This window comes from Osmerus mordax, chromosome 14 (assembly GCF_038355195.1).
Source record: "Osmerus mordax isolate fOsmMor3 chromosome 14, fOsmMor3.pri, whole genome shotgun sequence".
Lineage (NCBI taxonomy): Eukaryota > Metazoa > Chordata > Actinopteri > Osmeriformes > Osmeridae > Osmerus > Osmerus mordax.
In genome coordinates this window covers 7,571,550-7,598,074 of record NC_090063.1, presented here as the reverse complement: position 1 = coordinate 7,598,074, position 26,525 = coordinate 7,571,550, and the positions used below count along the sequence as shown (strand labels likewise).

General features: G+C 39.3%; 2 protein-coding genes across 6 annotated transcripts; both read left to right on the top strand.

Moving 5' to 3' along the window:
• Window positions 1-1,198: 1,198 nt before the first annotated feature.
• Window positions 1,199-18,017, top strand: tpm2 (tropomyosin 2 (beta)). 4 transcript variants are annotated; one of them, XM_067249663.1, is made up of 9 exons: window positions 1,199-1,440; window positions 3,833-3,958; window positions 8,367-8,500; window positions 8,839-8,956; window positions 10,168-10,238; window positions 10,966-11,041; window positions 12,186-12,248; window positions 12,423-12,492; window positions 17,800-18,017. In XM_067249663.1, the coding sequence occupies exons 1-9, from the start codon at window positions 1,327-1,329 to the stop codon at window positions 17,880-17,882; spliced, it is 855 nt and encodes a 284-aa protein (XP_067105764.1). In that variant the 5' UTR covers window positions 1,199-1,326; the 3' UTR covers window positions 17,883-18,017. The 4 variants fall into 4 exon arrangements, with proteins under 4 accessions (XP_067105764.1, XP_067105763.1, XP_067105762.1 ...); XM_067249662.1 differs by lacking the exon at window positions 17,800-18,017 and adding an exon at window positions 13,547-14,482 and having other exon boundaries at window positions 1,200-1,440; XM_067249661.1 differs by lacking the exon at window positions 10,966-11,041 and adding an exon at window positions 11,542-11,617 and having other exon boundaries at window positions 1,202-1,440.
• A 1,714-nt stretch (window positions 18,018-19,731) lies between these two features.
• Window positions 19,732-25,405, top strand: zgc:114200 (Gamma-secretase subunit Aph-1b-like). Of its 2 annotated transcripts, XM_067250380.1 has the most exons (7): window positions 19,732-20,232; window positions 20,934-21,104; window positions 21,496-21,569; window positions 22,030-22,152; window positions 22,507-22,634; window positions 22,882-23,005; window positions 23,751-25,405. In XM_067250380.1, exons 1-7 carry the CDS (start codon window positions 20,120-20,122, stop codon window positions 23,777-23,779), a joined length of 762 nt encoding a protein of 253 aa, XP_067106481.1. In that variant the 5' UTR covers window positions 19,732-20,119; the 3' UTR covers window positions 23,780-25,405. The 2 variants fall into 2 exon arrangements, with proteins under 2 accessions (XP_067106481.1, XP_067106482.1); XM_067250381.1 differs by lacking the exon at window positions 20,934-21,104.
• Window positions 25,406-26,525: the final 1,120 nt, after the last annotated feature.

Here is a 26,525-nt window from a genome sequence, read left to right as displayed (position 1 = left end):
GTTTTTTAATGAGTCAATGATAATTCAACAGTGGACCATACTCTTTTTTTCTACTCTAAACAAAGTGGAAAGTGAGCAGCAGAGGTACATGATGGATTGATCCTAGTGTGTTACTTCAGACCTGTGCTGGAACTCTAGATGTACTCAGGGTCACATATCTAGTGTATTCAGATGAGAGGTTCCAGTATTGGATTATAATAATAGTAATACATGAAATATCTGTATTATAATCAATTTTGAATGTGGGCTGTTGGATTGAAAATGGGAATTAATTAAAAAGTTCACCAACTTTCTTTCTGAATTTAAGATACAGTGTTAATGTATATTTAATAACAATAAACATACATGATTTCTTGGCATAGGCTACTGTTTGCTCATTTACATAAATTTTCTTAAAATAGGCCCTCAGGATGTTTAGGGGGAAAATAACCATAATTATTAGAATAAACACAATATTTTAGACGTGTAGGCTGTAACTGCTTAGGTATTTAACTGAAACAGTCATTGCAAATAAATAGTCGTCAACGGTAAATGCTATAAAAGAGAAAGGCTTGGACTTTTCACTACATGTTCCCCTAAAATCTTCCATCCGTTATTTACTATGTTTGTCATAGTGCTCTTACGAGTTAGGAAAAGTCCATGAAAGCAATTCTGTTCATTTGAAAATGACTATTTGAAGACAAAGGGGCGCACGTGCGTGACTGTCACCCAGATAACACACAGAATCTGTCCGACGTTTCGGAACATCGTATTCCATTCTGAGTCTCACAGACTTCGGGCCACAGGGGGATTTCGTCTAAGGAACTGTTAAACCATCGTGCGTAATGTTAGATTCATATCTATATATATATATATATATATGGATCACGGATAAGATTTATGCAAAAACCTTTGAATAAAGTGCTATCAAATCTATACTTTGAATAAAGCACTTTGAATAAAGTGCAAAAATATCTTTACAAAATCAAATATACATTAGAATAATATTATACCACGGTGACGGTTAAGATGAGACACTCCCAAAGATGGACAAAATATCTGCGCTCAATTACAAGCCAATGCTTTGTAACACTGACGCACGACGTCACTCACAATTCAAAGTGACCTAACTGAACTTTCCAAAAAAGTCTTGACTCCTTTGCTGAGAATTCCACGTTCCCCTCCCTCCCTACCCAGTACAGGACAAGCTTTGGCTCATCACTCGGCGTGTGCTGCTGCTCCTGTGCACTACAGTCATCTGCGTCTCTGGGGCTCGTGCGCGTCTGTCTAAACTCCCAACTCTTATCCCTTTTCGTCTGATATTAGGAAAAAACACCAAAAGCAGCCATGGATGCCATCAAGAAGAAAATGCAGATGTTGAAACTGGATAAGGAGAATGCTATTGATCGGGCAGAACAAGCTGAGGGAGACAAAAAGGGGGCAGAGGACAAATGCAAACAGGTATGGGAACACTGTAGGACAGTTATTCTCAAGACAAGACATTTTAGCATTAATGATGGTAAATATTCACCCCTTCATAATAAGGCTACAGTGGAAATCCCCCCCCCCCCCTTAAGAAGGCATGGAAAGTGATTTATTGCTCCTGATTTTGAGTAGCATTTGCTTATGGATGGACTTTTCCAAAAATTGAGATAGACTCTCATTCAGGGTTGTCCCTGATGTAGATTGATAGGTGAGACAAATAGCCATACAGGTGACACCAAGAGACCACACTTATCAGTCCGGACCGTTTGAGGTTATTTAGCCAGTGCTAGTTTCCCTGACTCAAAGCACACTGATGAGTGGTCAGAAGCTTATTAAGTTCATTCTTGGAATTTTACTGAGCCTAGTGTGAAGGAGAGACATTCTAACTCCAACCTCATTTGGGATGGTACATCTACAGTTAAGGGAGTGGAGAGTTACTGACATGGTATTAGCTAATGACCATTATTATTTGGACCTTCCACATTCTTCTTTATCCTTAAAACTTATGCGATTAGACAGAACTGACATCAGTGAAGATAGCAACAGATGCCCAGTTACATGACAGCAAACTAAGTGATCTTTAGTTTTTGAGCCCAAATCTGAAACCAATCCAAAGTGTCACATCTCAACTTTTTGTCCACAACATTTTCCCCCATCGTCTGATTTCCATGATGTACTGACACTTGGAGACACAATAAGACTACAGCAGCTTCAAATTTATCCTTTGAATAGTCAAGCTTGTCAAACTTGACATTGTTCGATTTTAAGGGGACAGAACCTTTGCTACACTTCGGAAAGTCAGGTCTACATGATATGAGGTCTTAACATGTGTAGTCCAAGCCTGGCCACACCTCAGTTTCTTCAGCTAAAGGTGGCTGCGCTGTTACTATAGATAAAGTAGTTCATACTTGGGTCACTTCGTTATTGTATTCTATTGTTGTTTTCCATAGCAGACAAATATATTTTGCTCTGAGTTCCCACTTCCATTTAGTCGTCAAGACACAAAAGCCTCCAGTGGATAGGGAACCAGAAACCCTTGAAGATTTGCTTTGTCTCTGGTGTGTTTGCAATACCAAGGCAATACAATCAGTTCTAGACTGTGAATTTTAGAAATGGAGTAAAGTAAAATGTTTTGGGTTTTGTTACCAGACACCAGAGACTACTGATCTTAAGTCAACACATTTTCATCTCACTCCACCCCAGCATTTAATTGATGGGCTCAGCATGCAACATATGGAGTCTATAAATAGCACCACTGCCTTAACAAGTATTTGTTTTGGAAGAACACACCTTGGATCTATTCCTATACCAGCACCACTATTTGTCTTCACTGCAGCCTTGATACTGGCATGTCTATTTCTGTGATCAGTTTAAAGACCCGCACCTTCTTTGAATTGTTGTCTTACAAAGAAGGGGTCACAGCTGGGTCCAGGGTCAGAGATGTCACCCCCTTTAAACCACATAGAACCAATCCAGTGCCAGGTCTGGGATGAGAATGTCCCAGGGACTAGAGGAGCTATTTCTGACCCAGAAGCTACAATGCAGACGCATAGTCGAAGCCTGAAAGCTTGTCAAAATCTGTCAGATGTAATAAAAGAATGACATGGGGTGGAGTTCATGCATTGTCATTGTCATTCACAATAGGCTTTTATTAGGACTGAGGTAATTCTCTCTCAAAAAGCGCTTATTGAGTTGTAGTTCACCTCGTTAAAGACTAAATCAGATGTAAATTATCTATAATAAACACTTTACATGACCATGGCTTTATATGGTGTATGGCCAGCGCATTTGATCTATTATCCTTCATTAGCAGGCGCAAGACCATATACAGTAGCATATCTGCTTGTGTCACCAGAGTACAATAAATAGGTGGTTACTTTTATGAGAGTGGGCTGTGCCCTAGGCCTCGTCTAACAGGGTTGTGTATAATATGCAGGACTTTATTTGACGCATGTTGAAAGGGGAGAAGGTACACCACCAGCTGTAGCCCACAGTCACTCTGTGGACTCTCTGAGGGGGACTATGACAGATTCCCCCCCTGCCCCCCACCTAACCTTCCATAACACTAGATGCCAACAAGCTGCCACTAGAAGTAGATTTATAGCAGGACTCATGACTGGAGGATGGGGTAACCTTCCATGGACCCTGGAACAAGGAAAATGTATTATATGAATATCTGAAATTATATGTGTATTATGTTTAATATGATCAGATAGCAGCAATTGTTAAAAAAAAATCTATAAAAATACTTGGTGTATGTTTTTAATAACCAAAGTCCAAAGTAACTTGAAAATGATCACTGACGTTTCCTGGTGTGTGTGTTGTGTGTGTGCCGTTGTACATGTGTGGCTCTTGGTGTGTGTGCTAGCTGGAAGAGGAGTTGCTGGGCCTCCAGAAAAAGCTGAAGGGAGTGGAGGATGAGTTGGATAAATACTCAGAGTCGTTGAAGGATGCCCAAGAGAAGCTGGAGCAGGCAGAAAAGAAGGCCACAGACGTAAGTAACACGGGGAGAGACCAAAGTGACGTCACAACATCAGCACATCTCACAACATCTCACCCTTGCCATTTACTTGTCCATCAAACTTACAAACATGGACATAATGAAGGGATATGGAGATCGTCAGTGACGAGTGAATAGAAAAATGGAGCAGTGGTGCTCTTCAGCTTTTTTGTTTATCTTAATACTATTTGACTTAAAATGTCATCCACCAACTCTGCTGCCTACTCTAAACATTACTGATATAAGTAGTCTAGGCCTACCCAAACAATGACATATCAAACTATTTCATTTGGAGCTATATACACAAGGATTCCAAGCCCCACCGCAAATATATTTTCTCAATTTCCCTATTGCTGTCATTAGAGCATACTAGTAAATTACACTCTGCAAAAATGCACACATAAAAGTATTGGATGAATATAGCTGCAAGCAGCAATGTTTTTCGAAAAAGAAACAAAAGGTAGAAACACAATAGGTGGCTTCACTGCTTGGCCCCCAATAAATGATCACACTTTTACACCTAATATGATATGTCTCCCTCTTGTGGTATTAAACAACACTGTACAATCTGTGCCTGTCCTACAGAGAACTCCACTTCTCCATAATCTTATTTTTATAGGGAAGAAACTTTAACTTCACAATTTGGGAGAGGGATATTAATGTGTGATATTAATCCAACTTCCCCAGAGCACACTTCCAGGTCTAGGTGGAAGTTGAACTAAGTATAAAAAAATCAGATTCCCTTTCCCCATCTAAACAAAAATATGAATGTAATTGTAACCTTAACCATGTAACCATTGGTAATGCTAAACCAGAGACTTGGGTGTGACAGCCCCAACCGCCCCTCAATCAGTCCTTGTGGAAACCACACTCGCTTGTCGACAGCTGCAGAGGAGAAAGTGCCAAACCCGTCCCGTATCAGATTCTATCAACACGTCATAAAGCTTGTCAGCACCTTGGGGCAAATGTTGGCTTTTCAAATGAATTTGATGAACTTGTGATTCGACTTTATCGGCTTCCTTTGATTACTTTGTCACTGTCACTGATCTGCACACGAGGACGACCAACCTCTAGTGTTGTGTGTTAACATGATGTCCAAGCTGCTCACAGTTATTATATTACTGTTCTACAGGAAGGGTCGTCCCTAAAACAATTGCAGACTATCTAAAAGCAGGATTTATTACTCTTAAGTAAACATTTAGTTACATTGTATTTTTACACTATAAATCATTCTGTGGTGTTATTGGTCAGGATTTTTTGTCACAATATACATAACAAACTTTCCAAGAAAATGTCCAGGTACACACTCTTCTAACCAATTCAGGAGCTGTTATGATAAATCCTACAGTACCACACTGAGTTGGTCACTGCATCCGAGTCATAAATGTAGCCTGCAAATTGCAAATTGCCCAGTTTAAATACCAATAGTCATCCTCACTACTACAAAATGTAAGGTATAAAGACAACCCCTATGAGACACTGTATCTCGTCAATGTAGGCTATGTTACAGAGCATCTCACATTAGCCTACTCAAATATCCTCCAGAAAACCTGAAGTTTAAGCTAATGAACAAGACTACCACTCAGTTATTAACTTGAGTCCACCTACGGCAAAAAATTGTAGGCCTATTGATGGACAGGTTGACCGTCGACCACTGTATGACGTGGAACAAAGTTTTTTATCTAGACCACTACTCCTTTAAAAAGCGGGCGGCCTGTGACATCATTCGGCAAAAAGATAAAGGAGGAGGCGGAGAAAGGAAAATAGTAACTTTTGTGCCTATCCGTTAAATTCCAACGGCATAGCAGTTGTAGTAAGAAGGGGTAAGCAAGCAAGTTACACTTGACACGTAATATTCGCGTGTTGCATATGGATGCAAACGGCAAATAAATATTGCACAGGTACATTGTGCCAATTTGATACTGGTGGATATAAAACGCTGTGTTACTCTACAATCCCATGATACCGCTGACGCTAGAGGCACCGCTATAACGTCAAATTCAAAGCCGTCTTATCTTTCATCGCTACAAATTGCATTGTTTCTTAGTAGCATCTAGAATGGCAGGATTAACATCAATTGAAGCCGTGAAAAGAAAAATTCAGACTCTTCAGCAACAAGCGGACGATGCGGAGGACCGTGCTGAAATGCTTCAAGGAGAGGTGGATGTGGAGAGACAGGCCAGAGAAAGGGTAAGATATGTCAGGAATAAAACCGGGTTATTCGACTGGATGCATAAGCTCTGCAATTTTTCACATACAATGTGGAAATACGTCCTCAAATTTTTCTCAGCACATTGTCTCTGTCGAGGGCAAATGCCACATTCCTCAGTTAATATACTGCGACATACAAAGTGTAATTTACGCTGTGTGCGAATGAGCCACAGTCTATTATATAGGACTACATAAATAGATTTAGGCTACAAGATTAATAAATTCTTTTATCTGGACAGTTGTGGGTGCTGGCCACAAATGCTCCCAAACGAGTGGCTTCTGAACTTCACGTCATTGCACAACACGTGTAATATACAATTTCTGAGTGGTGTTAAATATCATAACATTACATGTATTAATTTAGAATGAAAATATAGATTGGCGAGGACTAACACACATTAAGAGGACACAGGTCTAAGGCTGACACAGGAAGTGTGCCTCCTTTTGCATGAGGACACCTCAGAGTTAAATGGATCTCCCTTTGTGTCAAACTGACAAGTGTGAGGTGCTCTGTAAGAATACATTTATGAATGTATGTTGTTACAGGTCTATAACCGAATATTATAATCTGTTAAACTAAACATGAAAGAATTAATAGGTTATTCAACCATCTTCAGATAATTGGAAATATTGCTGAAGTCAGCTCTTTTAAACAGGATAATTTGTTCCCTCCCTTCCCCATCTCCTTCTGTCTCTGTTTCGCTCTCTTTCTCTGTCTCTGTGGGTACAGAAGGTTAATTATTTCCCGACTTTACTCAGCTGAAGGGGAACGGCCTTGGGTCAAACCATACAGCCCACCCTGAATCACTGTACCATTAACACGACAGCTGGACCTCAACCTCTGTTTGCCTGCCTGCCATGGGAATATGACCATACTAGTTTGAAAGATTTTGAAATCCCCATGCACACATTCGTGAATTAGGAAAATAGTAAACAACGTTTAATAATCTTCTTGTTCTCAGTCATGTAGCCTAATAATCTATATAGACATTAGAAGGTATTTGTGAAGTGCTAATCTTTGGTCATTTTGCCTGTAATTTGGTATGTTTTTTTTACTAAAATAAACTAATTAAGTAAGGTATTAAACAGGGTGAATTGTTTCGTGTGTTGTGGACTGCATTCCTGAGTTTCTGGGATTTGATAGAAAGTGTGTGTTTGTGTGTGTGTGGGGGGGGGGGGGGGTCTGGGTAGTTGTCTTCTGCTGAGAAATGAAGTACTGTAGTGGTAAGAAGTGGGGAGAGGGGACAGTGGTTCTTTTGTTTTGCCATCAATATCCCTCTGGGAAACATGGAATGCTTGTTTGTCTGATTGTCGTATCATCTCTGTGATCTACAGCTAGTCATGGACTGGCTTGCTTGCTGCTTGATCAGTGTCCACCTGATTGAACTAGTATGGGAAAATTGACATTTCATCTGCAAATGGAATGTTTTGTACAAGGTTTCATGTTGCTGGGACAAACATATTTATTTGGATTTACTCATTTGAACGCGTATCCAAGGGCTGACTTCTGTCCGATGTTTTTTGATGGAAGGTCGGTACGACTAACAAGGTCAAGGGCCATTATCGTTGGACAAATAAACTTGCATCAAGGTTCCTCCCCAAGTTATCAGTGCTGGATTTCTTCCAGACTTGTTTGCCATCCCGCTTGCTTAAAAAAAGGTAGTCCAAAAACATTTACATGCTGTAACTGTTACCATAGCTATCTATCTAAAATGCTGCAAAAATGTAACAGTTGGACAACCCAAAATTGGTCTATTTAAGGTTAGACTAACTTACAGACCAGCTCTAACTTAATAAATAATTAATTGCCAACACAGTGCGACAGTCCTACTGTATAAGGATATGTCCATTTGACCCCATTTAATAATGATTAATTATAGAATCACTTCCCAAGAAATACATGAAGCAGACAACTCGTACTGTGCAAAACATGTAGTAGATGTTTGTCCTAGACATTGTATTCATGTCGATGCTCTGTTGACTCAGTCCAGTTGAGGGGTTCAAATAACGATAGACCTACTGTATACCCTAATTTAAACATATTACATACACCCTCACAAATAACTTTATAGCACAAAACACCTACACCTTCTCTGACATGGCATCAAATACTTTTCTAAGCAGGTATGTGTCAGTCTCCCTTTGGTGCTTTCCTGTCTATCCTCTCTGACTCTGTTTGTAACCCTCACAGGCAGAGGCCGAGGTGGCATCCCTGAACAGACGTATCCAGCTGGTTGAGGAGGAGTTGGACAGGGCCCAGGAGAGACTGGCCACAGCACTGCAGAAGCTGGAGGAGGCCGAGAAGGCGGCAGATGAAAGCGAGAGGTGGGACCTTCATCTCTTGTTCTGGCCTACTTAACTCATGTCAGATCTAATCTAAGGCTGTGTCAGGATCCAGCTTTTATTTACTTTTACTGTAGTAAAGCTAGCTTCTGTTCGATTCCTCCTCGTCTATGCAAGTGTTGAGAAAAAAAAGGAATCAAACCTTACCTAATACAAGACTATAGGGGAGAATTGCTTAGACAACTCCAACTATGCATCTTTGGAAGCCCTTTCAGTAGAATGTCTATGTACAGTATGTGCTATTTGTGTCACTAGAGGAATTGTTATTTGTTAACAACAATACAGTCCAAATTGTTCAACCTTTTTGTTCTGGCCTCCAGAGGAATGAAGGTCATAGAGAACCGGGCATCAAAGGATGAGGAAAAGATGGAGATCCAGGAAATGCAACTGAAGGAGGCCAAACACATCGCTGAGGAGGCTGACCGCAAATATGAGGAGGTGGGTCTTCCTCTGCTCTGGTGTTTGGTAGACTAGAGATGCGCTGCTTCGGAACCTGTAGAGGTTGGCTGTAAGTTTCTTAAGCTCAACTTGGAAGTTTTTTTCTCAATTTCAGCATGGAAGTCTACAGCTAGTGTCTATTGTCTGTGTAGTTTAAAACATAAACTGCCATAGTGCAATAGGTTTTCATATGAGGTGTTTTTAAATAAGCACCCATAGGTATTTCTTCAAAGATGTCCTATGAAGCCAGGTTAACTGGACAGTCTCTTAACCAGATGTAAGTTTGCCTGCTACATATGGTGTAGCAGAGCAGAACAGGCCTATCATCTGTAGCTAACATCACATTCCTGACTCTTCATACTTGCAATAACCTTTGGAAGTGCATACTACTACATACTTGTAATAACCTTGTCTAGGCCCTTGCCTTCAGGAATGACAGGAGACATCACATGAAACACGAGATGATTCCAGTTATTCACACTTACCCCCATAGACAGATAATACATACTGTAGATAAAGTTAATGTTCAACTGCTTGACATCAACAGTTCATCGCAACAGCACTCAACAGGACACCTTCTAGATAGCTTGTTTAGATTAGCAGTATTGTTCATACAGTACTATACACGCCACCCACCAGTAGTTAATTACAAACTCCCTCCCTTTACTAAGGTGACTGCCAGTCTGACTTTGACTCCACATTCTCACAGTGTAATGTGTTTACAGACTGCTTAGAGCTTAGCTTGTCTCTGGAATTCACATGAGAGTCCTGTATTTCAGTCTGCAGGAATAGGCTGACTATAGATGTGACTATAGATCACATCTATAGTCTAAGAAGCTGGCTCTAATAAGCTGGCTAATTGACTTCCACAGTCCCAGCCCTGTCATTGTTGGCCCTTCTTCTTCTCCTACTTACACAGTAGCTAATAACACTCAGGCATTCGATTGCACTTCCCCTTTTAACGGCACTCTGGGAGATGGAATTGTTATGTCATTGGGGTTGCACGCTTGATAATGGCACGTGGATGGCACCACAGAATGCGTACCGTCCCTTTCAATTTCAAAGTTTAATAATGCACCTTCAATGTATGATTGTATACACCTGTTTACATGAGTGTACTGTTCGGTGAATGGGCTAAGCCTTTCTGTTATATTGGACCTCTAGACTGTAAATGGTACAGTGAACACGTGTGTGTGTTTTTCTGACTGCAGGTGGCACGTAAGCTGGTGATCCTTGAGGGTGATCTGGAGCGATCTGAGGAGCGTGCTGAGGTGGCAGAGGCGTAAGTTCAGCTCCTCATCCAATCAACACTAAACTGAGAACATTTTAATCTCTTTTATTTATGCGCCATTTGATGGTACTGTGGTTTGATATTTAAATGTCAATTACATTCAGCTGTGAAAATTTGAGTTGGTTCACCCATCACTAATACAGTATGCCGTAGCCTTTGGCAAGCAGAAATGTGAATCTGAAATCCATTGTTGGGATATTATTGCATGGACCCACTGTCCTGTTTATCAGATGCATGACTGTTTTAGTGACTGAAATGGACTAAAGAACAGCAGGCCCATTCATTTACACATTTCAGGGAGGTTTTCAACTATTCTCAGAAAACAATACACTTCTCCATTCCTTTGTAGTCCCATAGACATACATAATACACAAGTCACTTTGTGTCAGTGGAGGGGGAAGGTGTCCTTTCCCTGGGACATGTACGTCTCCAACCTGCTGCTTTTAGTCGTTTCAGTTTTCCCACACACCTCCCCAACCCCACCATACCGCCCCAAGTGTGAAATGCGAGAACACGGAATACACTAACCCACAGGTGTGCACCTGGATGTGTGTGCGTGTGTGTTTGTGTGTGTGTGTTCTCTCCCTTGTGTTTCATGTAATGCATGCCTGAATACACCACCACCACGTCCACAACCCCTCCACCTGGGACTTGCCCTGTTTCTGGTTCCACTGCCCCCCTCCCCTCCTGCCCCCTCCCTGGCTGTGGACTAACCCAGTCGAGTCAGAGAGCTGGAGGAGGAGCTTAGGCTAATGGACCAGAATATGAAGTCCATGATGTCCGGAGAGGAAGAGGTACAGCTGCCCCTCCCCCTTCCTGGAGCTCTAGGGCCTGATTTCAAACACTGACTTGCTTCCAAGTCTCTTCCTCCTTCTCCTCCACCCTTCCTTTGGCTTACCCTTCACACTTCTTTCAGACTTTGTGCCCTTCACTTGCACTCTATGGGGTTTTCCTGCCACTGATATCATGTAAGAGGATCATGTCCTACAAATCATAAAGGCAATATTCCATGAAGAGGGATCCTTGATGTGTCAATGTCCTTAGAGATGCGTTAAAAAAAAAATACTGTTCATAACTGTTCTCGATGGTCCGATACTGTCCATCAAGGATCCTTTCTTAAACTAGTTGAAAAGTTATTGGACTTAAAACTTCAGGTAAGTGGTTTATGGCATGCACTCTGCAAACACACTCCCTTCCCTCTGGCGGGCGTTGATTTTCCTCTGTCCTCTCAACTCGCTCTCTCTCCTTGTCCTCTCCCTCTTTTTCCCCTACCTCTCTTTCGGGATTTGTTTAGTAAATCTGGTGATCTTGAGGAAGAATTGAAAAATGTCACCAACAACTTGAAGTCTCTGGAGGCGCAGGCTGAGAAGGTAGGAGGGAAGCTGTTCAGAGACAGTGTAGTTTAGGAACACTCACACTCACACTCTCACACACACACACACACACACACACACACACACACACACACACATACACACACACTCTGTCTTAAACAGCCTTAATTGCAGCCATGCCGTTGTAGACGTTACTACTGTTTTAACATGTTAACATTTGAAGGATACTGTAGTCAGTTAGCATTGACAAGAGCTTGTGTGTTAAGAGACGAGAGAAAATAATGGAATCCCCGACATGGTGAGGTATTAGAGAAAGATATGATGCTACGACTTGAGCCCTAGCCTGGGTCAATACTATCAAGTTGCTCCCGTCTTTTCTTTGTACAATATAGCTCTCTCCTTTTACTTAAACAATGCATCTGCTACTCAGACTTCTACAGCATACACAGTAGCTTTGCAAAGACATTTGTACCTCAATGTGACAGTCCTGTAGGTCAAATTAAATGTCTTGAGTATGTATGGTTAATTGATTGATACATGTGAGTTCTTGGAAGACAAAGATTTGCTCACTTGTCAATATGCTTATTGGTTGTTTATTTTCTAGTACTCACAAAAGGAGGACAAATATGAAGAGGAAATCAAAGTCCTTACCGACAAACTGAAAGAGGTGAGTTTGTGTCTTCCTTTGTAAAAGTTTAAAAAAATCATACACCATTTTACGGAATAAGGATAAACTATTCAGATGCAGGTTAGGCTTGGGGGGGAAAGTATTTTGGGAATCAGACACTTCTTGGTGCTGGTGAAAATCAATTTGAAATACGTGTGCTCTGTTGCGTTCCAGGCTGAGACTCGTGCCGAGTTTGCTGAAAGGTCTGTGGCCAAGCTTGAGAAGACCATTGATGATTTGGAAGGTATGTCTTAAAACGCTCTTATTAAGTGCCACTCCTCTCTAATGTGAATCTGTACTTTCCCTGTAGTAAAGCCACTAACAGCATCGTCAGACTCACTAAGCATGATGGACTTGTTCTTACTCTCAAAGGTGCAAGAAAAACAGTTGCAAAACTTACATACCTATTTTTATATTAGTTTATCTTAGTTAACTTGCCACGCTAATTTTCTAGTATAACCATATGGCACATTTAGTCTGTATATTATTACTTAAATGTTGTAAAAACCACAAAAGTCTAGGTTTGCCTTGAAGTTGGAATGGAAATCAATATAATAATTTGTAGTTTATTATGACCACAGTTTATGGTAAATAAAACTTTTACCAGATTACGTAGTATTGGATATTCTAGCGGTACTATTTTCAGTCACAACATTTAAAATGTAATCGAATAAATCTGGTAGGGAATAAACCCAACTGGAAAAAAGTGCTTGACTTTAATTTACATTTTGTCTTGTTTACTCAAATTGACTTTTTCTCAAAACTTGTTTGATAGACACATTTTTGGCTAACTTTTAATAGTTTGGCACCATGTGCATGAGTTGTGTTTTAGAGTGGATTGCACTGCAAGTAGAATTTTATGATATGCTAAAGGCATCATGACCTGCTAACCTTGAGTGGATTTGGACCGGAGTTGGTAAGGACCTGGTTTGATTTTATTAGAACATGACTCTAAACTAAGCTTTTGCAACAGCAATTCTGGCTAAGTAAATGCACGTGTGGTGATAACCGTGTTTGATCTGTATTGATACATGATCTGATACACTAACTTCATTGGATTTTGACAGAATTTGATGGATTTGTTGCGTGTTACATCTTTGATGTTTTGTGGGTTGTTGCGGATAGCTTTTTAGACATTTATATGTTGTTTCATGATAATATAGATTATTATAGTTTTGTTTTCTTAGCATTCCTTTAGTTTCTTACTTTCCTCAGCCATTTTCTTAATCTGCTCATCTCATTGTTCTCTTCTTGTCTTGTGCGTCTCTGTCCTCTCTGTCCTTCCATGCCCCCTGCAGACGAGGTGTATGCTCAAAAGCTGAAGGGCAAGGCCCTCAGTGAGGAGCTTGACCTGGCTCTCAACGACATGACAACACTGTAGATGCTCCCTTTCCTCCTGTTTATCATCCCCCTCTCTGATGCTGTCCACCTCCCTCTCTGATGCTGTCCACCTCCCTCTCTGATGCTGTCCACCTCCCTCTCTGACGCTGTCCACCTCCCTCTCTGATGCTGTCCACCTCCCTCTCTGATGCTGTCCACCTCCCTCTCTGACGCTGTCCACCTCCCTCTCTGATGCTGTCCACCTCCCTCTCTGATGCTGTCCACCTCCCTCTCTGATGCTGTCCACCTCCCTCTCTGATGCTGTCCACCTCCCTCTCTGATGCTGTCCACCTCCCTCTCTGATGCTGTCCACCTCCCTCTCTGATGCTGTCCACCTCCCTCTCTGATGCTGTCCACCTCCAACGGCACTGTGTGGTTCACGCATTCTCTCTGTCCTGTCTTTTTTTCATTCCCAAGCTATTCAGACAGGACTGTGATCGATAAATCCATTGCAAAACACTCTTGGTTGAGAAAGGTACAATTCTAAATAGAAACATCGGATTCATAAAAGCTAATGCTACGTTTACAAGATTGAGACCCTAACTTGAGACCCTTAGGGATGAAGCTGTGAGCACTCCACAATGTTTTACCCAGAGAGACACGTCCCCTTTCCTTTTAGTTCCTCTCCCGTCCGTTGTGTCTAAGGTACTGGCACTGTCAGCAATCCTCATACAGTTTCAAAACAGCCCCTAGTATACCAGCCACCCACTTTGTGGTTTGTCTTTCACAATGTTGATACCTCGAGGAGATCTGGGTTAGACTTTGTTTGTCTCTTCTGTATTTATGTATTAATGTCAACTCTCGTATCTTTTCCTTTCTCTCACTGTAATAAATGTCCAAAAGCCTTCTCTTTACCCTCCTGTTTTCTTTGTGTTTATTTTCTTGATTCAATTTTTTTCATGATTCTATTTTCTTTGAATGTGATTCTTTCTCTATGATTTCTGTGATCCATATTTCTAATACAGGGTTAGAGTTACTCTACATGCAGATGTAGAGTTGGAGACGCTTGGGCTTGTGCCCGACTGAAAAATTATTTGATTTGATGCCAAGGAGATTGACTCGTTAATATCTGACTCCAATTTTGAAATGTGCATTTCAAAGTTACCTGTAACCTTGACCGCTAAACAATCAATGACATGAATCTCTGATGTAGGTGAGAATTGATCAGGGCAACAACCTTAAAGTAAGCTTTTTCACAAATCAGCCGTTTATCTCTACTATGGATATGGACATATCCACTGCGACAGTATGCAAGTTGACCCCCAGAGGCTACGGTATTAACTTCAGAGCATGGAAAGCCCTACTGAAAGTGACTCAGAGGCCTTAAGTTAAAACCTACTTCAAAAGTGTATGTCTATAAACAGTAATAGCCGTATCAAACCAACTAGCTCAAGCTTTTCACGGCCTTAGTGTGAGAGAAATGTACAAGGAGAACGTGTAACTTTAAATGCAAAATGATAGTTTATTATCTAAAAGATAATCAATCCATAATAATAATGAACCCAATCAATATAAAACATACCTTCAGAGCAATCGTTAAAGAAGGTAATCACAATGAAACTAGGTGCCTAACGCACGGAGATCGTATAGTAAACAAAACTTGAATTGATTGGTATAGCTTCGCCATATATACACCCAACCTGCATACTAAAATAGGGACACTGGCTATATGAAAAAACGTATACAAGTTGAAATTGGACCATCACTGGTTTCCTCAATGGCTGCAGTAGACCATATGTGATGCCTTTGCAAGACGAGGGAATATGTAAACACGTTTTGGACTTCTGTATGCACAAACTTTGTCAACCCATGTGAATATCCGTTTTACAACATTAAAAGTAGAACTGGAATGTGATATATAAAAGAAACAAAAACGTATCAAACATGACATTAAAAGCTGTTTAGAACTGTATTTACATGAACACAACTTTTAATGATAATTTCAGTCAGTTTACCTTCCTCGTCAACTGTTGAGAGCACCTCTGTAGTCCCTTTGGTGCAAATAAAGAAATGATGAAAGACAATCAACCTCTTAAATATAGTATCTACATTTCCATTGACTAGGCCTCAAATAAAGTTTGATTTTAAAAGTTTATATTCAAACATTAAATTCAGCCAAAATAGTAATTTTGTTTAATGATGGATACATATGTGTGAGTTGTCCTTCAATCAGTCTACAATTTTAGTTCTTAATTCAAACCATACTTGTTTGAGAATTTTTCTGTGTATATCCCCATTATAAAAGTGCCTGGAAGTTTGAATGTAGTGTCCCACTATTGCTCCATGTCATGCAATGAATGCCTTTGCTCTCCAGAAAGTCAAGTAAATTGACCAAGCCAAGAAGTGTCAAGTACAGTACCTCTTTGAGGGGCGGGGAGCTTTTTTCTCTAGTCTTCCTTTACCTTGTGAACTTTAATGCACTAACGTTTCCCTGTTTCTCTTTCTTTTTCTCTCCCTTTTCCTATATCTTCACACTGGCTTTCTATGATTCTGCTGGCGCCACAGATCGCTATCACAAGGAGGTGGACAAAAACCGAATTCTCAGTAACGAACTGAGGGTTGTTCTAAATGAGCTGAACAGCTGTTAAGGCTGAACCTTTTGCTGACTCGCTTCCACAATTCCACTATTCCACTATGAACGTGCACTTAATATTCTGACAAAATTTGGAACCGGTTGTTACTGTTGATTTTAAGGTTGAGAGAGACCAACTAGTACTGTAGGATATTTAGGCAAAGGGTTGATTAGGTGTACTCCAACGGATGATTTGTTTGGTTTGTTGAAAGGACGTCAGGATGTTTTTAGTTTGTTTTGTTTTTATGTGGAGGAAAGCAATAATAATTGGAAAAAAAATCATTGGTAGACTCAAATCATTCATATTTGGTTCCAAATATGTCAGAATAAGGAAATATCACCAATTTTACATTTCACGTGCATCTCCCACTGGTCACCCTTGAGAGGGCTTAATCGAGAGCAAGTCTAGCAATCTCAAATGTCATACAATCAACTATGTTTTTAACCAAGTAATGCCTAAAGTAAAGTTCTAAATAAGAAAACCAATACGGTAAATGTTCATTAACAATAACAAATAAGAACAAATCTTTAAGGTTTACACATGAAAGTATAGAAAAAAGACCTGCTGTTTATTTATGCATGGTATTCTGCTGCTCTAACAGATACATGGCCATACTTGTGCACAAAGCGTTTGAGTTTTTTTTATGTATTTTTTTAATAACATTATGCTCAGACTGTTATGCATGGATAGATAACCAAATGTGACTTTATAGGCCTTGCAAAGGTTTGAAGTTACCCTGTTTTGTGCATTCTTTTTTAAACTAGGATTATATTCAATAGTTGTTCAAGAAGCATCCATTCTTAATATGTATAGCCCTTAAATGTAAGTGCATTATCCTTTTACTAGTTTAACTTCCTCAATTTATTTACAGTAGTATCTCAGTTTTACTTGGACACCCACATTTAATAGATGTCTTTTGGGTGTTTACTGAAATAACTGGACTTCACTGCATGGTGGCCTCAAGCAAATTGGAGTAATTTTACCTTGAAAATTTAGCGCAATTGAAATTAGATTGTGTAGTTAGCTAATTAAGTATTGTGTTAAGTATTGTGCTAATTATAGTCACACTAGCTTTACTCTCATTGCTCTAACTACTATCTACCTTCACCTGGGCCATTGAATACTATGACAACCAGTAGCATCTGCTATCCTCTATATAAGAGTGTCATTGTGCACACTGAAATCCAATGCATCACCTGACATTCTACGGACACAGGAAGCACTGTCTTCTCATTTCAATGGATTGGTGCGGAACTCTCACTATGGCACTTCACCAGCAAGTAGAGTACGACAGACCAGCCTCAATGAAGTCTGGAACAAGGATGACTCACTTGTTGATGTAGATTAGACTGACTGGCTTTTTAATGACTTGCCTCATCTGACTTTGCAGGTTATCTTTACAACAGCCATAGATTCGCTTGCCTTTTTTTCTTTCTTTCTACTGACCACTTTATTCGTTTCGTATTTTACATAAACATGCAGTATGTGAAGTATTTTGTCAATTTTACTGTGTCACATTCCATTGTCGTTTGTGAGCCAGACAAAGCCTGGCTCAAGTTGGTGCTCACTTATGCTTTTGTCTCCCCCTTCATCACCAGAGAAACTGGCTCAAGCTAAAGAAGAGAACCTAGACATGCACCAGACATTGGACCAAACCCTCCTGGAGCTCAACAATCTATAAACAGAGCTCTGTCTGGTCTGACAAACAAGAGCCACAAGGAGAAAGAGAAATTTGAAAAGCTTTACACTTTATTGGGGCTCTTTCCTCTTTAATGCATACTCAACCAAATAATTAAAGTCTTGCCTGTTAAAGTGACTGATCTTTATGCTTTAGTAGTAGTTTAGTAATAGTGGTCAAAGCTGAGATAAATAAGATGCAGAAAGTAGAAATGAGTCATCTTATATAAGGTTTTTGCACACATGCAAGTCACAAATTCCAAACTTCACCAACTACAGTAGAATAGATTTTACAGGTGTAAATGCAAACAAAAGACATTGTGCGACAGAACATTTGTACATTTATACATTTGTATGTTGCATGTCTTAAGTTTGGGTCAACTTCAGATGTCAATGTAAAGAAATAGGATTAAATTAGCTTCATTCTTCAGCAATCTTGTCTGTTGTTATTCGTACCCATTGTATTGTAATATTAAATGTACAACAGACAGTATAACCCAGTGGTTTGAGCATTTGACTGCAGATCAAGAAGTCGCAGATTCAAATCCCCTCTGTGCTATACATCCCTGTGGATAAAAGTGTGTGTTAAATGAAGACATTATTTCTAAAACGACTGGTATTATTATACATTATATTATGATGTGCCACCTAATAAATTGCTCACAGTAAATATTACATTAGTATAGATTTGATCTGTACAGGGAAAATGACAATTTACTTGTTTGAGCTATTTCAGTCTTTTATCTGGGATTAATACTTTTGAATGAATGTCCATGTTAGTGTTTCAAAATGACTTCCCAAGGGATCTGTTGATATCCTCATAAACAACAAGTTCAGCAATCCGGTTTTGTTATGCCCATTTGCTTGAAATGTCATTCTTTTGATTTGGTCAATGAAAAGGCTTGTAGAATTGACAAATTCCACAGTGTACTATCTGCCCTTAACATAGAATTTGGCAATGTCCATATTTAACTATGTCTTTTTCTCAGTAACCCCCAATAGAATAAAAACTATTATTTTTGTTTCTTTTTCATCTTACTACGTAGTTCTTTTTTAATACAATCACTTTCTGTGGTCAGCGATAATTGCTAAGAGCATTCTAATTCGAGGAAAGAGTTTCAAATTCTGGAGGTTAGAAATTATTTTTTTCTTTCTTTTTTGTAATTATATAAACTTTCCAATCAACTGTGTAGGCTCTTTGTTTATGGCAAATACATGTTTAAAAGCAAGATGGATTTCAATTTTCAGAGTTGTTTTTAAGCTTCTCAAGTTTTTTTGCAAAGGAACTGACTGCTACACACTGTGTAACACTTTTGTGCCAATATGTTAATACTTTGCCATATCATTGGCAATGAAAACACAATGAAGTGTAGCCCATCATGTAGAAGAACTAACCCATAATTGCTAAAATATTACAATTTCAAACATTTCATTTAGCAGTCTAATAAATAAAAAATCCCAGTATGCAGAGCCAATTAAAGATAATTATGTCAGTGGCTTGGATAGTAAAATATACAGTGGTCTAAAGATGCATTAAAACCTCCTTATTGTTCATTTGATTAGTTTCAAAGTATCAGTTTACTGTCATACAGTTTTCGACTATACCCGCTCTTGACACTCGTGAAAAGCATGGGCCTGTCTCTTGATACTTCTGTGTGCACTTTTGATTAATAAGTCTTTAAAAATCGTTTTATTAAAGGGTCCTATTATCGTCCAGCTAGCTCTCCGCGCTCGTCGGAGAGACGATTGTCTTGATAATGGGAATAATGCCAACGCCAAAGGGCCCCCGCCCACACTCATTTACAAGTGCTAACCTGAAGACGAACCCGGAAGTGCTTTCGCTTTCAAAGTTGCAACCATTATCATAGTTTAGTAGCTAGCTTCTATTAAATCGGACTTCATTAACAAAAGCCGCAAGTTTTATACAAAGTAATTGATACATTCTAAATAATTTCGGGAAACGCAGACTTAATTTTACAAGCTAGCTCGGTATGCAGTTTGCTTAAGATGTGTAAGAAGTATCCATTAGTGCTTAGCTAGCCTACGGTAGCTACACCAAAACAGCTAAACCAGTGATATTGGGACTTCTGAAACAATAAATTGAAGGCTTCTAATATTTTGACGACGCAGATTATTGTATATGTACCACCTATGTACCTTTTTACGTCAGTTAGGTCAGCCAATAGCTATTAAGGTTTCACAAACTTTCTCTGATGCTAGCCACAGCCTAACTGGATTGAAATGACAGCTGCAGTGTTTTTCGGGTGTTCCTTTATTGCCTTTGGTCCAGCTTTCGCCCTGTTCATCTTCACAATCGCTAAGGACCCATTACGAGTCATAATTCTAATCGCTGGGTAAGATATACCCACATATAACTATTATGTGTAATGATGATTTTTCATTGAGTAGTCAACAGGTAGTTGGAGCTAGCTATGTGATCCATGCACCAGTACCGGTAGCTGATAATGCCCTCCCACCACCACCATTGTAGTTTACAATAAAACCTTGCTAAACCACGTTATTTGATTTTTGGGGGGAGTCTACTTTAGCACATTCATGGCAGTTGCTGTAATGGCGTTTTGTTGTCTTAAATCAAATGTCCACTTTAATCAACGCCACTAATGCTGCATAAAAACTAGCTGTACATAGGGAAAGAGTTCATAGTCCAAACGGATTAAGCTTTTTTGGTATGTAATAGTCTACAGTGATCCAACATACAAAAACACTTAAATTCGTGTTACTCTACCTGCGCTGGATTTCTATTGCTCTGGTAAAAAAAAACAGATGAGGACATATCTCTTCGGATATCATATTTCCTAGGATAAACATACCTAGTGCTAGGTCTTAGGAGATGTCCTCGTAGCCAGCTACATGTCCTTACCCCAATTACCGGCCTCATTTAAAATGAATGTGCCATGACTGAGGTGCGCCGAAAACAAGTACATTAAATAAAATAATAACTGATTATTAATAATCAAAAAGTGGAGTGGCTTCCACATCAGCAATAACTCCTAACTCCAGAATAATGTCTAAATCTGACTACTTTGTCTTCCAGGGCGTTCTTCTGGCTACTGTCCCTCCTGCTTTCCTCTTTGGTGTGGTTCATAGCTATGAAGGCCACCAGTGGCCAGGACCAGACTCTCCAGAAAGGCCTGCTTATTTTCGGTGTAATGTTCTCTGTGATATTGCAGGAGGTGTTCCGCTTCGGTTACTACAGGCTCCTCAGGTCTTGCTTCTATCTTTCTCTATTTTTTTTTCTCTCCAGATAGGATAAGGAAATGAAAAAAGCAAGACATCTGGTTATGGTGGCCATTTTAACATTATTTTATCATTTATTATGCATCTATATTGGTTTGCCAGAAGGTATATTACAAATCACAAACTGATTTGAGAAACAATATATACAGACTGCAGTCAGTCATTTGCCACTTTTAGTGGAATTAAACCATTCCCGTGAAATATAGTTGTCAAGTTGTGTTGACTGTCTAAATCTACAGATAAATGAAGTTCTGTCAGCTACATTGTGTGTAAATATACAGATAATGCAAAAGATGGTTTGCCTATGACGTCAATTTCCAAATGTTAAATATTTCAAATATTTTCCATTGAATCATCAGGAAAGCCACTGAAGGACTAGCAGCCATTAGTGAAGAGGACAGCCCACCCATTTCAGTACAACAAATGGCCTATGGTATATCAGCATCTTTAATTCCCTAGGATACCTATTGTTTGATTGACAGACCTCTGTAATAGATACATATTTCTATGACCATTTACTTTCAGTGGTGTTTACATTATGACTAATCTATACATGGACTTGTGTGCCACACAGTAGTGTTTCCCCTAGGTTTACAGATTTGTGTGTGTGTGTGGGGGGGCGACCATGTAGACAGAAATTACATGCCGTCGTGTAAATAAGATAGGGCCATTTAGTTTGTTTAATAAAAGAGCAAACTATAGACCTGTTTTATAGGAAAGGTAACCTTAAATGACTTATTTTGTGATCTGGCGCTATATTAACCAGGGGGGGGGGGGCTAATATAATGGTAGGTGAAACACTGCAGTACAGAGTACAGAGTTTTTCCCTGACAGCTCCCTTGCTCTGCCAGTGTGTAGGAACCTTGCTGACTGTGTTGATGTGGTTTCTACAGTGGCTGGGCTGGGCTTTGGCATTATGAGTGGCGCCTTCTCTATGATCAACACCCTCTCTGACTCCTTGGGCCCAGGGACTGTGGGTATTTTTGGAGACTCCCAGTACTACTTCATCACCTCAGGTACATGTGAAGATCACCAATAACCATTGCATTGTTCATCTTTTGGATAAGATATTTGGCCTTTGATTGGTATTTAGAGTTTTCCCTTGTTATGGATTTGGGTCCAGATTAATTACTGTGTAATTGTCATTGATCCATCTTTTCTATATCCAAAATCTTTAAATATTAAAATGTTGCTCTATGGCTTTCTCATTTGCCAGCCATCAGCCTGTAATGTACCCTTTGTGGAATTTTGAAATCCATTCAATTAAATGATATCTTAAAAATTATGTGCAGCCTTGATGTGGGTTTGAAATCATTAAATTATGAATGATAATAAAACAGCACTGACCTGTGACCTCTACCTCCCTGTAGCTCTGATGACCCTGGCACTGACTCTTCTCCACACCTTCTGGGGCGTGGTTTTCTTTGAGGGCTGTGAGAAGAAAAGGTGGTGGGTCATTGCTGTGGTACTCTGCCTCCACCTGGTGGTGTCTGGTCTGGTAAGGCACACACAAAAGCCTGCACATGCGTGTATACAAAGGATACACATGTTTTGAAATGCTTTTATAATTAGTCTGACTTTTTTGGATACATGTTGATGCCAGAACACACTACTGTCATGTGGCATATTTGTAAGATTCTTTGGCTATGTGGTGTGGATTAGGCAGACAGGTGGGATTTAGGCAGAAATATGTGGCAGACTTATCCTATTTGATTGACTAATATATGGTCTTTCTCTCCATCCAGTCTCTGTTAAACCCCTTCTATGTGGGCAGCCTCCCCCCTGTCTTTGTCATCATGGTGCTGATGGCTGTGTGGGCCTTCTTCTCCTCAGGGGGCTGCCTACACAACCTCACCTTGCTCTGGACTTGTAAGACGTCTAATAATCTGACATACACACACACACACACACACACACACACAACATGCACATACCAGGGTTCCTACAGGGCCTTGATAACCTTGAAAGTTTGTGAATTTGAGAGAGAAAAAAATCAAGGGCTTGAAAGTTTTTGAAAATAGACATGAGTCATTGAAATAGCTTGGATTTACATATTTTGTGCAAGAATAGAAATCAAACTGCTCTGCTGTGTTAAAGAAGGCAAGAGATCGCAGTCTGCCATCACTGTAAAACGTCACAATTCAATTGATATTCGATTGATGGTTTTATTTTTAACTGTTGTCTGTGAGCTTCTTTAAAGCCTGCTAGTTCTCATTAAAAAAATATTAGTGTTGTAACAGGAATCAACGATATCTGTGTCTCAAACAATGCCTTGGGTCCATGGATTTAAGGGAATTGGGCCTGGAAAGTATTTGAAAAGTCCATAGATTTGATGTTTTATAATACGCATACCAACATATGAATACATTCATTTGTTGGTAGGTGTATCCTTCAGTCTCAAGTTTGTGATTTCAATTTAGATTTAATTGCACTAAATTAACATGATCGATTGGTATGGGATGGCAGGCATTCATCCCATAGTGTTAATGTCTATACATTAATATATTGACATTCAAAGAAGCTACGTATAGACTACATTGTGTATGTTGCAAAACATTTTTAGCACAGGCTGACCCCAACCATAATGATGTCTGTTTCTTTCTGTGTTTCACAGGTAAGAAAAATAACGTCAACACCTCCTAACTCTCATCCTCTGATATTAACTCTTATGAGTGGTCAAAGGACATCTAAACTCTACGTGCTCTAGTCCGCTGGACCAACTGCATGAGACATCACTCTTCTCACTGAACTACTCCAGTTAATCTGGATGGGTCGGCCTAGCAACATCTAGCCCAGCCCACTCTTCTGAAAGTGAGTGCAAGCATCTGAAGGGAAATCCCTGTAAATAACCTAACAATAGTTTACACAGACATTACTACAGAAGCTTTCATGAATGCAGGGGATCTCTGTTTGTATTCAATTTTTCTGCTTTAAATTTCCTGGATTTTGATTAGGATTACCTTAAATATTTCCTGTTCATTTCATGAATGACGATTCACACAATAAATACTCAAAATACCTAGTAAGAGCATGAAGATGGACACATACATGTAGCTCAAAAGAACAATATAAAAAATACATTTTTGATGCTTTGTTTGAAGCATAAACACAATAGCACATTCTCTCGACTCAGCTCAACTTGATCTTTAGTGGTAAAAATCACGTGCAGGACACGTAAATATAAATATTCACAGTGTAAGACAGTACAAGTGTTAAAGTCCAAAGGTTTTTATGCAAATTATTGTTTTATGGGGCATCATTGTCCACCAGATAATTGTGGAAAGGAGACATGCTTATATCAGTCTTATGCATTATACTATTAAGATGGGCCAGTAATAAACCATGGTAGGCCTATCTGAATGAAGAAATAAGGATTTAATGGTTATGACAATTACGATTTCCTTAAACATTGAAAGTTAAAATGTAGTGTTCAAACAGGTGCTGTGTCCCTGCCATCATGACACATTTTCCACATACAGTATTGAATGCTTTCAGATTGATTATAATCTTATGTGTTATAATGAGCTTTTTTGGATTTCACAAAAAAAAAATTGAAACAGTTATGTAACTATATCTTGATGCAGTGAATCACTTTAATCATTCCATGTTTTAAGTGCTATATCAGTGCTGTGCATAAGTCCTTGTGCAGACCAGTTTTGTATTTAAATTTTGAAATGTACCTTTGATTGAATGCATTGACCAAGTCATTCATTTTACCAGCTAGTATAATAACCTTCCTGTAATCCAACCAATCCTGGTACTGTGTATCATTAGTAACATATATTTAAATTCTACAGTTAATTCTAATGTTATCATTGATTTTTTCATTGTTTTAAGTATTCAATATTTATCAATGCCAGATTTGACTGAGATGCTTTTGCTTCGTATTATGATTTTCTCACTTCTCACATATCCAATAATGTGTTCCATACGTGTTATGAAAGAGAAGTACCGTGTGAGTTTGGTACACTAGCAATCGCTGTACATCACTGAGTCAGCAGGCATATTTAATAAGTGTGTATTTTCTGCAGTGATGAGACACCTCACATTATGGCCAATGTGAAGTGATATTCTACAAGTGTGCATCATTCCATCTATACAGTGTTTTAAAGCACTGTGAAAACTATTAGTGTTTAAAACTCCATCAACGCTTGAAGAATGAAAATGTAAACTTTGTGCACACATGTATTGTTAAAGAGAATTGTGCCAAAAAGGATCTGATGTCACAGATAAAGCATTTGTAGTTAATAAAGTTGTGTTGTATGATTCCCATTATGTGGTCTCAGTTTCAACATTTTGTAAGGGGTGTGCATTTAATCAATCAAACCCTTTTATACAGCGCGTTTCATGCCAGGAGGCAACACAATGCTCTTCACAGAAGGAGGATACAAACACGTTTGACTATCTATGCCACCGACTTTTAAAGCCAGTAATACATATCAAAGAGTATGAAATAGGCAATATTAAAGAGGTATGTCTTAAGATATTATTAAACTCACTTAATTGTCCGTTTCAGCCATTCTTAGGTTCTCTGGAGTATTCCAAAGGCTGGGAGCATAAAAACTAAAAGCTGCCTCCATGTCTCTTGGTCCTGGCTTTTGGAACTGTTCAGAGTTCTGAGCCAGAAGACCTCAGGGTTCTACTCTGTGTTATCTTAATAAATTCAGGTGCATGACTAGGAGGTAATTGATGAATTAGTAAAATAATCTTAAAATCTATTCTATAATTAACAGGCAAACAGTACAGTGATTTTAAGACTGGTGTGATGTGCTGCAGAGTGTCTAGTTTTGGTGAGGACTTGTGCTGCAGCATTCTGCATCATCTGTAGTTGACAAATAGCTTTCTTCTAAAGAGCAGACAAGAGTGTGTTACAGTAGTCCAGCCAATTTGTGATAAAAGCATGCATCAGTCTTTCAGTGTCACCCTGAGAGAAAAGGTGTCACCTTAGCAATATTTCTTAGGTGATAAAAATATGTTCTAGTTATATTTTTTATATGGTTTTCAAAATTAAGGTCAGAGTAAATTGTCATACAGGCATTCTGTAACTGTTCATAGCCAGCAGGTGACACTGTTGACTGTTCAGTAGAAAATACTATCATTTCGAATCACAGACTGTTCTAGGATAATGTTTGGGTTGTATTTTATGTATTTTTAATAGGATGTGGCGTACATTGACCTACAGTACTGACGCGACTTCATCATGGCCAGTTGACCTATTGACATCACTAAACCATGGTCAATTGGCACTTATGGTTCCCTAAAGGCCAACTGGAAATAAGTCTATATTACATGTTTGCCTACATTTCTACGCTACTGAACATGAATGAACTTACAGTTAAATATTATTTTGGTGTTCCACACAGCCAATATCCCCAATATCGAATACAAT